General features: G+C 40.6%; 1 protein-coding gene across 1 annotated transcript in view; it reads right to left on the minus strand.

Annotated features, from left to right (window-relative positions):
* The window catches only part of LOC138353166 (transient receptor potential cation channel subfamily M member-like 2), a 176,785-nt gene that overhangs the window by 135,887 nt on the left and 23,400 nt on the right, over positions 1-17,498 (minus strand). Inside the window, exon 2 of the mRNA XM_069306033.1 lies at positions 3,110-3,317. Within this exon, the coding sequence (XP_069162134.1) occupies positions 3,110-3,246 (137 nt within the window). The 5' untranslated portion in view covers positions 3,247-3,317. The remainder of the gene's footprint in view (positions 1-3,109; positions 3,318-17,498) is intronic.

Raw genomic sequence — 17,498 nt, forward strand, 5'->3', positions numbered from 1 at the left:
AGAGAGAGAGAGAGAGAGAGAGAGAGAGAGAGAGAGAGAGAGAGAGAGAGAGAGAGAGAGAGAGAGAGAGAGAGAGAGAGAGAGAGAGAGAGAGAGAGAGAGAGAGAGAGAGAGAGAGAGAGAGAGAGAGAGAGAGAGAGAGAGAGAGAGAGAGAGAGAGAGAGAGAGAGAGAGAGAGAGAGAGAGGCAGAGAGAGAGAGAGAGAGAGAGAGAGAGAGAGAGAGAGAGAGAGAGAGAGAGAGAGAGAGAGAGAGAGAGAGAGAGAGAGAGAGAGAGAGAGAGAGAGAGGAGAGAGAGAGAGAAAGAGGGAAAGAGAGAGAGAGGAGAGAGAGAGAGAGGAGAGAGAGAAAGAGGGAAAGAGAGAGAGGAGAGAGAGAGAGAGAGAGAGAGAGAGAGAGAGAGAGAGAGAGAGAGAGAGAGAGAGAGAGAGAGAGAGAGAGAGAGAGGAGAGAGAGAAAGAGGGAAAGAGAGAGAGGAGAGAGAGAGAGAGAGAGAGAGAGAGAGAGAGAGAGAGAGAGAGAGAGAGAGAGAGAGAGAGAGAGAGAGAGAGAGAGAGAGAGAGAGAGAGAGAGAGAGAGGAAATAGAGAGAGAGAGAGAGAGAGAGAGAGAGAGAGAGAGAGAGAGAGAGAGAGAGAGAGAGAGAGAGAGAGAGAGAGAGAGAGAGAGAGAGAGAGGGGGGAAATAGAGAGGGGGAGAGATAGAGTGGGGGAGAGAGGGAGTGAGGGAGAGAGAAAGTGGGGGAGAGAGAGAGAAAGTGGGGGAGAGAGAGAGAAAAGAGAGAGAGAGAGAGAGCGAGGAGAGAGAGAGAGAGAGAGAGAGAGAGAGAGAGAGAGAGAGAGAGAGAGAGAGAGAGAGAGAGAGAGAGAGAGAGAGAGAGAGAGAGAGAGAGAGAGAGAGAGATAGGGGGGGGGGAGAGAGATGTGTGTGTGTGTATGGGGGGAGGTGGAAGAAAGGGAGGGGATTGTGAGAGTGTGTGGGGTGGATTAGAGTGGGAGAGTTATAGGAGGGTGTGGGCCCTATGGTTTTTTGGCTGTGTGTTTACTGTTGGTGTTATGGTGGGAGGCGATGGGGGTGAGAATAGGAAGAGTGGGAGATCCTCGTGTAGGGCGTAGTGTTTTTCACACTTGGGTGCCAGAAACTAGTTCTCACATGAGCCGAATATTTCCCTTGAGGTTCGTTTCCGTTTGCTAACTTATATCCAAGGCTAACTGTTAAAACGCACTAACACTGTAAACCGTTTGACTGACATTTTGAGAGGCCTTACCTTACCGCCAATTCAAAACATCCCACAGCACAAACAGGGTTAAAAGTACTGTTGACAGTCGTGTGTTGGCCTGCTGTCTCCATCCACGTCACTGCCAGGCGTAGGACCTTCAATCTTGTTGCTTTCTATCACCAGTACTCTGCTTCTTGTTCCTCTAAGCACCGATATAATCCTAATGCTTCACGTTCAGAATCACTTCTTAACTATTCTATTCACTATTTGTTATGATCTTCACTATCACATCTAGTTGTGTACACTCTGACCATGCAGTAGCCCACGAGCTTGGCCTGGCACTGATGTCGTACCCTTGAACTTGTCTAATATTCAATAGGGGACATAACCCATAAATTTGACAGTTTCTAATTGGTGTGTTGCACTTTGTATTATCACTGAACACCAAATTTCTCGTGTATCCCTCAGATTTCCCGAAATATGAAGCCTTATTGACGTATTCACCCTCCCTCGACCCTCGAGAACATGTGTGTACTCACCTAATTTTACTCACCTAATTGTGCTTACGGGGTTTGAGCTCTGGCTCTTTGGTCCCGCCTCTCAACCGTCAATCAACAGGTGTACAGGTTCCTGAGCCTACTGGGCTCTATCATATCTACACTTGAAACTGTGTATGGAGTCAGCCTCCACCACATCACTGCCTAATGCATTCCATTTGTCAACCACTCTGACACTAAAAAAGTTCTTTCTAATATCTCTGTGGCTCATTTGGGCACTCAGTTTCCACCTGTGTCTCCTAGTGCGTGTTCCCCTTGTGTTAAATAGCCTGTCTTTATCAACCCTGTCGATTCCCTTGAGAATCTTGAATGTGGTGATCATGTCCCCCCTAACTCTTCTGTCTTCCAACGAAGTGAGGTTCAATTCCCGTAGTCTCTCCTCGTAGCTCATACCTCTCAGCTCGGGTACTAGTCTGGTGGCAAACCTTTGAACCTTTTCCAGTTTAGTCTTATGCTTGACTAGATATGGACTCCATGCTGGAGCCGCATACTCCAGGATTGGTCTGACATATGTGGTATATAATGTTCTGAAAGATTCCTTACACAAGTTTCTAAAGGCCGTTCTTATGTTAGCCAACCTGGCATATGCTGCTGATGTTATCCTCTTGATATGAGCTTCAGGGGACAGGTCTGGCGTGATATCAACCCCCAGGTCTTTCTCTCTCTCTGACTCTTGAAGTATCTCATCTCCCAAATGATACCTTGTATCTGGTCTCCTGCTTCCTACCCCTATCTTCATTACATTACATTTGCTTGGGTTAAACTCTAATAGCCATTTGTTCGACCATTCCTGCAGCTTGTCCAGGTCTTCTTGAAGCCTCAAGCTGTCCTCCTCTGTCCTAATCCTTCTCATAATTTTGGCGTCGACAGCAAACATTGAGAGGAATGAGTCTATACCCTCTGGGGATCATTTACGTATATCAGAAACAGGATAGGTCCAACAGGATAGGCCCTGTGGGACTCCTCTGGTGACTTCACGCCATTCTGAGGTCTCACCCCTCACTGTAACTGACTGCTTACTCACTGTAAGTCACTGCTTCCTATTGCTTAGGTACTCCCTTATCCACTGGAGCGCCCTACCAGTTACTCCTGCCTGTTTCTCCAGCTTATGCTGGAGTGTGTGTGTGTGTGTGTGTGTGTGTGTGTGTGTGTGTGTGTGTGTGTGTGTGTGTGTGTGTGTGTGTGTGTGTGTGTGTGTGTGTGTGTGTGTGTGTGTGTGTGTGTGTGCGTGTGTGTGTGTGTGTGTGTGTGTGTGTGTGTGTGTGTGTGTGTGTGTGTGTGTGTGTGTGTGTGTGTGTGTGTGTGTGTGTGTGTGTGTGTGTGTGTGTGCTTTACCTTATTGAGATCTCATCCCACGGCTCAGTATCGGTTCTGGTGGTGGTTGACTGGTCTCCTGTGTTGTGGTCGTCGACAGGAGGGAGAGAAAGGTCCACTGTCAGGTGCGTGGACATACTGCGTTCCCAGCTCCCCATCTTGCGCCTCCGCCAACACTACTCTTCCTGCCTCCACCACGTCTCCTCCACCCACCATTCACAAACGAGGCCTGCTGAAAAATAGTTTAAAATTAGGTCGAATAACTGTGACAAAATGAATAACCACAAGACAAAAGAACCTTATCGACCAAAAAGGCTGCAAACAAACAAATTAAGAATGGACATGACTATTTAGGACAACTATTTTTGAAACCAGTAAGAAAAGTTTAAACATAATTAAATTAAGCTAGAATAATATAGGTAGTCAGTCCATCCTCATAAAATGAAATTACTTATAGAAACTCTTGGTGAAAGTACACATGTGTTGTGATGGACCACCACAAAGTTGACTTGAATTAATGAATTTGGAAAACCAGAAATGTTAATATTTTTGTTGCTAATAAAAGATAATATAACTATCAGAGCTATCAAAAAAATCAATATAAAACAATCAATATATATATAGAGCTATCAATATAAAACGCTATCAGAGACCTAATATAGTATTTATATGTGCTGCATTACTCTTTTGAATATTTAGGTTTGGTTTTTAGCTTTTTTTTAGCGGAATACATAAAAAAATACAAAAAGTGGCATACTGGTGCTCCATTACTACAAATTAGTACTTTCAATCACATAGTTATAAAAATTACTATCTTTTCAGAAGGATGGGTTGAAAAATTTCCAGCAGGACAGATACAAAGATAATGGAGAAGACTGGTCCATTGCAAATTGGAGAGGTGAGGTAATTGAAAGGAACAAAGAATAGTTGTTATTTTAAACAAGTTCTTGCTTTATATTTGCTAGAAATGAGCTTGATGTTATGTGGGCAGCTGAACAATCTGTGTAGGTGGGGAAGAGGACACGTTGACTAGTTTAGTGGTTACTCCACTGAGAACTAGAAATCGTTATAAGTAGAGTGCCTCAGGGCTTTACCCCTAGAACCTTTGCTGTATACAATATATTTGGTTCCCATGGTCGGACATTGGTCACCTGTTAGACTAATCGAGAACCCCCCTAGGCCAACTACTGATGACTCTTTCCAGGATGCAACTGTGAGAGAATGGTCTCTCAAGATTTTCCAACATCTGACGTGAATGGCTTAATGCAGTGCACAGTGCACCAAGCAGTGCACAACGCGTATCTCTTTTACCCCTGGGTGGAAAACTGTCATGTCGGGTGTCCTTGGAATGCCCACATACCCAGGAATACACGGATCATTCGGAGGCTGCCGTATTCTTAGTGAAAATTAGATATGGGGAATTAAGCATTTATGACATAGAAACGAGAGTCAAAGAATACACAGGATAGAAGGTCCCAGGCAGTGGAAGAGGAGACGCCAGCATGGTCGGAGCAATAAGCCTTGATCTTTGGGGTCAACCTCATCCGTCACGATGGGGAACCCTGACGTAGTCGTGACGTGTTCATGACATCACTCTTCTACCCATCATGTAGGGGTCAATATCATTGGACTAGGCACCGGTGTTGTGACATCACTGGTTAGTTGTATTTTCCTGGTGGTTGTGCTCAAGGAGGCCCTAGCAACCCCTTGCACCAGCATTCTTGTGAGGAACTTCGTACGCAGTTGATGTGTCGTTCTATCTATCGGCTAATAGACAAGAACACACCATTCGTTCCTTAACATCAAGTTACCCTCTGCGTCTCATTCAATATACGAGCACTTGCCAAGAATTGCAACTGTGACTATATTTTTTTAATCCTTCGACAGTGACAAAAGTCCATGAATCACAAGAACGAATCACAAGGAAGTCGGAAATGGTGCCCTCAGATGTTCCATTTTTCACTTCCTCAGTCCCATGTGTGGGGATGATGGTCACTCTATGTCGGAGTGCACCTCTCCCCAGGCTCGCTGCCTCTATTGCGGTGAGACTCATCCTAACTTCTTCCGTGCGTGTATACATTGCAAACTTGAGGCAGCCGTCCTCAACTTGAAACACCGGGATCGTTTGTCTTGTCCAGAGACGAGGCACCAAGTTCGCCATCTCACCCTTTTCGCTGGCGTGTCTTATGCTCACTGTGTTGCGATCTTCCTCTCTTCGCCCTTCCCACTTTCCTCAGTCTAACAACCGTTTCCAGGCCTTAGACCCGGACACGCCCACCGCCTCCTCCCCTGTTCCACAAAATTCTATCCCGAAGGGTCCTCCCTCCTAGTTCACCGTCTGGAGTTTCCCTTCTTACTACCCTGTCTGCCATGTCTCCTGTGTCTTCTTTCTCATCTACCTCCGATCCTCCTTCCCGTCCTTCTCCCCCATGTCTTAGCTCTCCACGCTGCCTGTTTGTACAGGTTGTTGTCTATCATCCTCCTCCCAGCAATCATCGTGTTGCTCGATCTCGTTCTTCTTCTCCTGTTGATACTCTGGAATCTGTCGCCAAGTACGTTGTTGCTTGAACACCTGTCTCTTTGAGTCAGAAATGTTAGCCTGGCTACTCTTCTTCCTCCTCCCAGGTGGGTAAGAAGGCATCGCTTTCTTTCTCGCCCCTACCTCCGACTCCATCGCTCCGTCCCCTCCCATTTTGGTGGTCGGGCCTCCTGTTCCTGTTATGGAGATTTATTTGGCCGCCGCTTCCCTCTCGGTTGCTGCCCTGGCTGAGGTACGCCCCCCTCCAGGTATCTGCCCTTCTTCCTCCTCCTGCTGTCCTTGACCGCCCCTCTCGGTTGTCTCCTCCTCTGACCCTGCCCATCCGCCTCTGGTCTGTTCTCCTGCTCCCTTACCTCCATCCTTACTCAGTTTACGCATGCCCCCTAACCCTGACTTTGCTGACCCTGCACTTCTTTGACACGCTGTGTTCCTTTTAAACCTTTGATTCTTCATTGTTGTCTGTTCCTGTCCTTTCTCTTTTTGTCGATGTCTATTCTTCAATGGAATATTCGTGGATATTACGCCAATTTCCATGAACTCCAACTTCTGATTCCACAATTTTTCGCCCCTTTGTGTCTGTCTCCAGGAGCCGATGCTTGGTACTCGTCCTGGTCGCTTTCGTGGCTATTCCATTCTCTTCCCCATAATATAATGGGGTCCATAACTTCTGCTCTCTTATTTCGTTCTTATATTCCCTTCGTCCCCCTACCCTTTCTATCGCCTCCCCAATGTTCTGCTGCCCATGTCTTTGTGAGTAAATAGTATACGGTTTGTTCCATTTATCTCCCTCCAAATGTACCGCTTTCTCTTCCCGATCTGAAACTCCTACTGGACTCCTTGCCGGAGCCTGTACTCCTGCTGGGTAATTTCAATTGTCGACATATACTCTGGGGTGATGTTCTGACAAACACCCGAGGTCGCCTTCTCGAACCGTTCGTCCTCACTTCTTCCCTGTCTCTTCTGAATTCTAGTGAGCCCTCTCATTTGGACTCTCGAACTTGCACCTTGTCCTGTCATGATCTTTCTCTCTGCTCGTCGTCTCTTTACTAAGATTTCATGTGGTGGGTTCTTGATGATGTCCATAGCAGTGACCATTTCCCTATCCTTGCTACCTTTTCTCTTTTCACCCTCCCCTCACCTTCCCTAGGTTTGCCAAGGCAGATTGGAACCTATTTACCCTCCGTGCTACTCTCTCCAACCTCTCCATTCTGCCTCTACCTCGCGTCCTCCTTCTTTTTCATGACACCATCTTCGAAGCTGCCCTCTGCTCTATTCCTCGCTCTACCTCTCGAGGCACGCTGAAATGCTTTCCCCTGTGGAATGTAGACTGTACTCGAGAAGTCCACTGTAAGCGTGAAGCCTGGAAGAGGCACCGCCACTGGCAGACGGCTGATTCTTTTCTTTTGTTTCGGAAGGCGAGTGTGGTGGCCTGTAGTAACGATCAGTTAAACGTTAGTGTTGGAAGTCTTATGTTTCCACCTTTACTTCCAAAACTCCTCTACCGCAGATCTGGAAGCGCATCTGCAAAATAGCGGATAAGTTCGTTCCCGATGTCTCACCAGTCCTTTACCTCCGTGGTACTCTTGTGCCGGACCCAGCACAGGTCGCAGTCAACCTGGGTTCCCAAATTTCGTCTGTTCGCTCTGGTTCGTCTGTTTCTCATCTTCCTCAGTCTTTCCTTCTTCGTCAACCTGTTCTTGAATCTCATCATTTAGATTTCCGCACCCATCTTAGACTTCCCTATAATGATCCCTTCTCTGTCTCTGAAATTTAGTTTGCCCTGGCCCTCTGCGGTTCTACGGCAGCAGGCTCCGATGACATTAATTTGAGATGCTTCCCCATCTCCCTCTGTGCACGTCTCAGTATTTGCCGAGTCTGTATAACCGGGTCTGGGAGTCGTCAGTGCCTGAGGACTGGCTCCTTGCTGTTGTCCTCCCTGTTCGTTAACCAGGGTCTCTTGAGAACATCCCTTCAGGACTTCCGCCCTATTGTCACGAGTTGTCGGCAAACTCTCAGAACGTATGGTTAACGTTCGTCTGATGCGGTTCCTAGAACACTTTCACCACCTCTCCCCTTCTCAATTTGGTTTTCGCAAGTGCCGCAGCACACCGATGTCCTGGTGAACGTGGAGATCTATATTCGTACTGCTTTTGCTGCGCCTGCCTGAAACGCTATGCGTACTAGTGGCTTTACAAGAATGTAAATACAATGCTATGTATCCTCACAAAACCAATGTACCTTCTTGTATATAAATAAATAAATAAATAAAGACCTCCGTTGTTGCCGTCCTTTTTGACCTGGAAAAGGCTTACGGCACCACCTAGAGATACCATATTCTGTCCCAACTTCGTTCTTTTGGCCTTCGTGGTAATCTTCCTCTCTTCCTCAATAGCTTCCTCTTTCGTCGTTCCTATCGAGTGAGGCTTGGTGCCACTCTCTCTGCCTCTTTTCGGCAATACGAGGGTGTGCCCCAAGGTAGTGTTCTGAGCACTACTCTTTTTCTGATTGCCCTCAATGATCTTCTTTCCTCTCTACCTTCTGGTGTCTTCTCCACTCTCTATGTCGACGATCTCATCCTTTGTTGTAAAGCTGATGATTCGCCTCTTCTCCAACGGCGGCTTCAACTTGCGATTTATGCCATGTCGTCTTGGGCCACCGATCATCGCTTTAAATTCTCTACGTCTAAGACTTGTGCTATGATTTTTACTTGGAAGTATGTCGTTCTTCGTCCCTCTTTGTCGTTTTATGGTCATCTCCTTGTGTATAGGGATTCTGCTAAGCTTTGGTGATTAATTTTTGACACTCGTTTGTCTTGGTTGCTCCATATCTCTTACCTCCGAATTGAATGCTCTAAGGCCCTTAACCTCCTTAATGTTTTGTCCCATACTTCTTGGGGAGTGGATAGGCGCAAGCTCCTCTCTTTACATTCCTCTCTCGTACTGTCTAAACTCGACTATGGTTGCCCTGCTTACTCTTCTGCTTCTCTTTCTACTCTTCGCTATCTTGATGCCTTGCATCTTGGTTGCGTCTCTGCTCTGGTGCCTTTCGTTCAACTCCTGCCCTCAGCTTGTATGTTGAAACTGGCTTCATATCGCTCCAGGACTGCCGTGATCGCCACCACCCTCTTTCTGCCCGGTTATCTCACTTGCAGGATTTTCTTTCGGTTCGTATTACTAATGTTTGTCCTTGTATTGTTCCGTCTTTGCCCCCATGAAGGGTCCCCCCTTCCTGAATGTTGTACATACCTGACCTGCATCACTAAAGCTTTTACCCCTCCTACGGTTCTGAAATGCCTTTTCCTTGAACACTTTTTTACGCACTCCCACTCCTGTTTCCATCTTCACCAATGGGTCTAAGTTTGCAGACGGTGTAGGCTACTCTGTTGTTTTTCATGACTACACTTATATGTGTCGCCTACCTCCAGAGACTAATATCTTCACGGCAGACCTTTATGCTATTCTCTATGCTCTTCGTCTCCTGCTTTCTCGTTGTCAATCCTCCTTTGTGGTTGTAGTTGACTCTCGTAGTGCCCTCATGGCTCTGTAGTCCTTTAATCAAATCCATGCAGTGGTCGTCGAGATTTAACAGTGGCTGTTTCGTATTTCCAGTAAATTTAAGTCAGTAGAGTTTTGCTGGGTTCCCAGCCATATTGGTGTCTCTTTAAATGAGCGAGTGGATGCTGCCGCTAAGGAAGCTATCCGCTCTTGTCCCATCTACCGTAAAGGTATTCCTTATTCCGACTTTTACCCAGTCATTCATTTCCATCCTTGCCCGTTGGCAGGGTTGTTGATCTTCTGTTGCTGGTAACAAACTGCGTACTCTTAAGAGTAGTGTGTCCCCATGGCCCTCCTCCTACCACCGTAACCGGCGAGGTTGTCTCTTGGTCATACACGCTTAACCCACAATCACTTAATGGAGCGCCGCCCTCCTTCTTATTGTCCAAATTGCTTTGTCCCTCTTATAGTCGTGCATATTCTTGTTGAATATCCTGACTTCCAGGACGAGTGTGTGTCTTGCTTTCCGACCGTTCCTCGCAGTCACTTGTCCCTCGATAGAATTCTTGGGGAATCGAATACTTTTGATTCCCCCTTATGTGTTCGCCTTATGTATTTCTGTTCTCGTATTGGCATCCTAGGTGATATTTAGCACCCTCTGAGTATTCCGCACATTTGATGGTGCTACATAGCCTTTCCGGTTTGATGCCTTCCTTTGATCCTTTGATAATTACTTACCTACTCCTATATACTGGAAACCAGGGATAAAGAAATGCAAGCACCTGTCCGATGTACAAAGAAGACAAGTGGTAGCTAGGAGTGTCCACAAAGTGGATATGCAGCTAGTGCCACCTCGAGGGCCAGATTTCACACATAATAATGAGTTAGTATGTTATTATGCTGTATTTTATTATATATCATACAAATGCAATTCCCCAATGAAAATATTTTTTATGCCCTTTGTACGAAAAGCTGACAAGCATTTTTTTCTCTCCTTTGTTTCTAAGCGGATTTTTTTTAAATTCTACATATTGGAGAATGCATATCCGGCACTAACCATGTGAAGTTGGAACGAATTTGGTCAACAAGTTAATCAGACACAGGTGGCAGAAGTTGTGACTTTTAACTTTGGGGGGTTGAATTTTTCACAGATTTTAAACTATTTTCTTTGTCTCTTTAGACACATAACACTTTAGTGACACTTTCAACACATATTGACCTACAACTTTCAAATATTCGAGTACGAATGCCAAGCAATCTTAATTAAAACATACAAGATATGTCATAAATTCGAAGTACTATATTCAAAGTCGAGAATCTTAACTGAATTTTTCTCTATGAACAGAATTTTCAAATTTGAAACCCCTTTAAAAATATCAGTTTCTGACCGGTGCTCACCATTTTTACATATTATGTGCAAAGCTGTTAGGTATAAGGTTTCTTAGGGCTCGTTTAGTCATAAAGCCATAACGTTGGAGTTATACATTTTTGGCCTCTAACTTTTGCACATATTTGGATGGGCACATTGAAAAAATGTTTTGCAGTAAACTATATTCTCAACTAATATTTTTTTCCCCTTACGAACATGAACGTTACATGCCATTCTGAGACCGTATTCAATAAAATTAAAATTGGTGACATTTTTCTATTTTTAAAGGTAATTTGAATTTTTTTTTAATATGAAAGTTGTGATTTTTTTTCTTCTGTTCCTCCGTTGTTCAGTGTGTAATGTTGGTCCTTTAGGAAACGTTTGAGCATTTTCCATGAAGATATTACTAAAAAAATGGAGTGTTTGAGGAAATTTTGGAACACATGCACCTGACCCATTAGATAACTAGTTCCCCACTTCGTAACAAACTTTCATTTCTGTTTTATAATTATTCTGTTAAATATATGTTCTTAGCCACTTTATCTTAAAACTATTCTCTGAACAACACTGCATAACCCTACCTAACATGACTTACATATACTAGCCTACCCTTATGTAAATATTATAACTTATCTACCTTACCCAACTTGCCCATACTTACCTAACATTACTTGCCTGAGTTAAGCTATCTAAATGTAACTTACCTATTCCAATTTAATTATTCTTCCCCTACCGGATGTAACTACTATAACCTAAATTATCAACTTAACTTACATAACCCAACCTAACTTAACCTAACCAAACCTGGTTTATCTGCATTAGCCTATGCAAATGTAACTTACCTATCTTATCATAATTCACCTATTTGCTCCCTAGCTGAAGTAACTTACCCATCATTACCTGATGTAATTTACATAACCTAGCATACCTAATTTAACTTTACTATCCTGATTATTGTGTAGTAACCTATCCTAATGTTACTTATCATAACATAACTTACGCAACATAACTTTCCTTACCTAACCTACGTTACCTGACATAACATACACATCCTAACCTGACCTAACTTACATAACTTGCTAACCAAACTGTTTTTAAACTGTTTTTTCTTAAACAGTTAGCATTCACATACTAAGAATATATGTAATGACTAGATGTCATAAATAGACTTTCCTATAAATTATTTTAAAAAGTAATATAAGGGTGTGTGTTAAATTAAGGTGTACAAAAATGCTGGGTAGATAGTGAACAAGTAAAAAATATATGGGATTAAGGATAGATTTGGTTAGGGTTATATGGTTATGAAAGGGAAAGGTGCTCAAACAACATTTTAAAAGGAATAATAGAGATTGGAAGAAGACTAAACAGAGGAAAGTGATAATAAGATGAGATATGATAGATAAATTAATTGGATATGCATTTTATGTCATGTTCTGAAATTAGTATATGTGTAAGAGTTTCTCAAAGTCTTAAGTATTTGCAAGAGCTGTGCTAGATTATCTAAGAGCGAGTATGATTTGTGATAGTACATAAATATATTTTGCTTGTTTAAGCATGTAATTAAATTACATTATTTGAATTCAATTAATTAAATTAAATTCAATTCAATTAATTGAATTGAATTAAATTATATTATTATATTAATAAACTATATAATTTGTGTAAGTTTGAGAGAGTTTGTGTAAGTAAGATAGTAAACTGAGTATTTGTGTAAGTTTTTTAAAAGTGTGTAAATATTCTTATAAGTTTGTGAGTGTAATTGTAGTTGTGTAAGTTTCTACATGTTTCGTATATAAGGAAGAGTTCATGTGTGTAGTAAAAAGTTTTTGTAAGAGGGTATGTTTATGAAAGAGGGCACATGTTTTGTCAGAGTCGTATGAATTTGTATAAGTTTATGCCAGTTTGTAAATGTAATTGTATGTGCGTATTTAAGTTCAGTTAAGTTAGCAAGTTATGTAAGTTAGGTTAGGTCAGGATGGGTAAGTTATGTCAGGCAAGGTAGGTTAGGTATGGGAAGATACGTTGTGTAAGTTATGTTATGATAAGTTACATTAGGATAGGCTATTACAGGTAAATCAAAATAGCAAAATTACATCTGGTAAGTTAGGTTATGTAAGTTATATCATGTAGAATAAGATAGGTAGATCAAGTTGGGTAAGTTATGTCAGCTAAGTTATGTAAGTTATGTCACGTCTGGTTGGGTTAGTTACCTCAGATAGAGGGGAATAGGTAAGTTGGATTACATAAGTTACATTAGCATAGTCAGGTTAAGTAAGGGAAGTTACATAGTGTAAGTTATGTTATGAAAAGTTACATTAGGGTAGACTAGTACAGGTAAATCAGGTTAGGTTAGGTTAGGTTATGTAAGTTATATCAGGTAGGTAAGTACAGGTAAGTTGGGTGTGGGTAGATAAGTAATGTTAGCTTATGTAAGTTACATCGGGTAGGTAAGTACAGGTAAGTTGGGTGTGGGTAGATAAGTAATGTTTGCTTACGTAAGTTACATCAGGTAGGTAAGTACAGGTAAGTTGGGTGTGGGTAGATAAGTAATGTTAGCTTATGTAAGTTACATCGAGTAGCAGGGGGGGGGGGGTAAGAAGGTAAGTAATTTTGGATATAGAAGATACATTGTGTAATTTATGATACGTTCAGTTACATCTGGGAGGAGAGGATTGGTAAGTTACCTCAGGTAGACTAGGTTATGTAAGTTACATCAGGTAGGTAAGGATGGGTAAGGTTGGAGTAAGTTATGTTCAATCAAATAGGAGAGGATGGGTAAGTTTGACTACGTAAGTTACATTATAAGATATGTCTTTGGAAAAAGTTTGTTTTGCTAATAATAATATATATGAAAAAGAAAAACGAGTGCATAATGGTTGTTACATAAATAATTACGAAATTATAGACATGTTGCAGAGAGATGAGGCATTTTTTGAATGACATAATGAATGTTATTAACAAGCTTTGACTGTAAACGTCCTAGTAGAATCTGTTACTACTACATAGAGATAGTTATTTTACAATTTTGTACATGATACGTAAGTTTATTAGTACATAAATTCATGAATTGTTATAAAAAGTTGTACATGCTAAGTTTGATATAATACATTAAAGTTGATTATGACTTAACGCAGTGTCTTAGTAAGTTTAGTACAAACTTTAGTTAACTTATTTCTTGCACAACGACGCTAGTAACTATTTATTGAATGAAGAACAATGCATGTTATAGTAAGGGATTATTTAATGCACGAAGAAGTTCTAAAGAGTAATTCTTTTATATAAAGTCACGTTTAAAAATTATAATCTTAATTAAAATATATCGGAGCATGTTGTTTATTGTTTTGGAGAGATTCTTTAACTGCACGAAGATGATTAGAGAGGATCTTTCATAAGTATATACACCACAGTGAGAGTCTTTTAATGCATGCATATGTCTTAGAGAGGCATATCTTGATGAATCTGAGATGTCTTAGAAAGTTTCTTTGATGAACGAAGGTGAGTTAGAAATTACCTCTGATGTCTCTGAGAATAACTTTTTGATGTCACTGAGGATAACGTTTGATGGCATGAGTAGCATTTTGATGTCATTGAGCCAGTCATTGGAGAATGTAGATGACTTGAGAGAGTATCATTTGATGAGCAAAGACGATTGCTCATCTTTGAGCAAACAACACAAAGCTTCTTCACATTTGTGTTGCTCACGTGACCCCCACAAAGTGAGGTGATTCAATGAAATATCTATGCCCAAGCTAACCACTATGTGCTGTCGGGTCGTTGGGGATATAGCCTCGGCTACCAATGACTTTTGTACAGTCACAGTGATCAAGTGGTTAAGGTACCAGGTACGCCAAGGTGCATAGTGCTCCTTTCTGTCTGGGTTCGTCTCCTTCTGTGGTGTGGTGTGGAGTTTTCAGTTGCGTATTGGGTTGGGAACCATCCAAGCTTGTTAGCATATATGTATGTATATATATATATATATATATATATATACATATATATATATATATATATATATATATATATATATATATATATATATACATATATATATATATATATATATATATGTCGTACCTAGTAGCCAGAACGCACTTGTCAGCCTACTATGCAAGGCCCGATTTGCCCAATAAGCCAAGTTTTCATGAATTAATTGTTTTTCGACGACCTAACCTACCTAACCTAACCTAACCTAACTTTTTCGGCTACCTAACCTAACCTAACCTATAAAGATAGGTTAGGTTAGGTTAGGTAGGGTTGGTTAGGTTCGGTCATATATCTACGTTAATTTTAACTACAATAAAAAATAATTGACCTCATACATAATGAAATGGGTAGCTTTATCTTTTCATAAGAAAACAATTAGAGAAAATATATTAATTCAGGAAAACTTGGCTTATTAGGCAAATTTGGCCTTGCATAGTAGGCTGACAAGTGCGTTCTGGCTACTAGGTACGACATATATATATATATATATATATATATATATATATATATATATATATATATATATATATATATATATATATATGCGAACAAGCCTGAATGGTCCCCAGGACTATATGCGAATGAAAACTCACACCCCAAAAGTGACTCGAACCCATACTCCCAGGAGCAACGCAACTGGTAACTACAGAGCACCTTAATCCGCTTGACCATCACGGCCGGACAAAAGGAAGTGATAGCCGAAGCTATTTGAACCACTTCCCCGCTGGCAACTCGGATGGTAATCTTGGGCATAGCATTTTATCAAATTACCTCATTCTTTGGGGCACACGTGAGGAACACAAATGCGAACAAGCCTGAAGGCTATCAGTTCCTTTTGTCCGGCCGTGATGGTCAAGCGGATTAAGGCGCCCTGTAGTTACCAGTTGTGTTGCTCCTGGGAGTATGGGTTCGAGTCACTTTTGGGGTGTGAGTTTTCATTCATATATGTATATATATATATATATATATATATATATATATATATATATATATATATATATATATATATATATATATACATATATATGTCGTACCTAGTAGCAAGAACTCACTTCTCAGCCTACTATGCAAGGCCCGATTTGCCTAATAAGCCAAGTTTTCTTGAATTAATAGATTTTCTTTAATTTTTTTCTTATGAAGTGATAAAGCTACCCATTTCATTATGTATGAGGTCTTTTTTTTTTATTTGAGTTAAAATTAACGTAGATATATGAGCGAACCTAACCAACTCTACCTAACCTATCTTTATAGGTTAGGTTAGGTTAGGTAGCTTAAAAAGTTAGGTTAGGTTAGGTTAGGTAGGTTAGGTAGTTGAAAAACAACTAATTCATGAAAACTTGGCTTACTAGGCAAATCGGGCCTTGCATAGTAGGCTGAGAAGTGCGTTCTGGCTACTTGGTACGACATATATATATATATATATATATATATATATATATATATATGTCGTACCTAGTAGCCAGAACTCACTTCTCAGCCTACTATGCAAGACCCGATTTGCCTAATAAGCCAAGTTTTCCTGAATTAATATATTTTCTCAAATTTTTTTCTTATGAAATGATAAAGTTACCCATTTCATTATGTATGAGGTCAATTTTTTTTTATTGGAGTTAAAATTAACGTAGATATATGACCGAACCTAACCAACCCTACCTAACCTAACCTAACCTATCTTTATAGGTTAGGTTAGGTTAGGTAGCCGAAAAAGTTAGGTTAGGTTAGGTTAGGTAGGTTAGGTAGTCGAAAAACAAATAATTCATGAAAACTTGGCTTATTAGGCAAATTTGTCCTTGCATAGTAGGCTGAGAAGTGCGTTCTGGCTACTAGGTACGACATATATATATATATATATATATATATATATATATATATATATGTCGTACCTAGTAGCCAGAACACACTTCTCAGCCTAATATGCAAGGCCCGATTTGCCTAATAAGCCAAGTTTTCCTGAATTAATATATTTTCTCTAATTTTTTTCTTATGGAATGAGAAAGCTACCCATTTCATTATGTATGAGGTTATTTTTTTTGTATTGGAGTTAAAATTAATGTAGATATATGACCGAACCTAACCAACCCTACCTAACCTAACCTAACCTATCTTTATAGGTTAGGTTAGGTTAGGTAACCAAAAAAGTTAGGTTAGGTTAGGTTAGGTAGGTTAGGTTGTCGAAAAACAACTAATTCATGAAAACTTGGCTTATTAGGCAAATCGGGCCCTGCATAGTAGGCTGAGAAGTGCGTTCTGGCTACTAGGTACGACATATATATATATATATATATATATATATATATATATATATATATATATATATATATATATATATATATATATGTCGTACCTAGTAGCCAGAACGCACTTCTATGCCTACTATGCAAGGCCCGATTTGCCTAATAAGCCGAGTTTTCATGAATTAATGTTTTTTCGACTACCTAACCTACCTAACCTAACCTAACCTAACTTTTTCGGCTACCTAACCTAACCTAACCTATAAAGATAGGTTAGGTTAGGTTAGGTAGGGTTGGTTAGGTTCGGTCATATATCTACGTTAATTTTAACTCCAATAAAAAAAAATTGACCTCATACATAATGAAATGGGTAGCTTTATCATTTCATAAGAAAAAAATTAGAGAAAATATATTAATTCAGGAAAACTTGGCTTATTAGGCAAATCGGGCCTTGCACAGTAGGCTGAGAAGTGCGTTCTGGCTACTAGGTACGACATATATATATATATATATATATATATATATATATATATATATATATATATATATATATATATATATATATATATATATATATATATATATATGTCGTACCTAGTAGCCAGAACGCAGTTTTTGGCCTACTATGCAGGGACCGATTTGCCTAATAAGCCAAGTTTTCCTGAATTAATAAATTTTCTCTAATTTTTTTATTATGAAATGATAAACCTACCCATTTTATTATGTATGAGGTCAATTTTTTTTTACTGGAGTTAAAATTAACGTAGATATATGACCAAACCTAACCAACCCT

The sequence above is a fragment of the Procambarus clarkii genome, chromosome 56 (assembly GCF_040958095.1).
Source record: "Procambarus clarkii isolate CNS0578487 chromosome 56, FALCON_Pclarkii_2.0, whole genome shotgun sequence".
In the NCBI taxonomy this organism is placed as follows: Eukaryota; Metazoa; Arthropoda; class Malacostraca; order Decapoda; family Cambaridae; genus Procambarus; species Procambarus clarkii.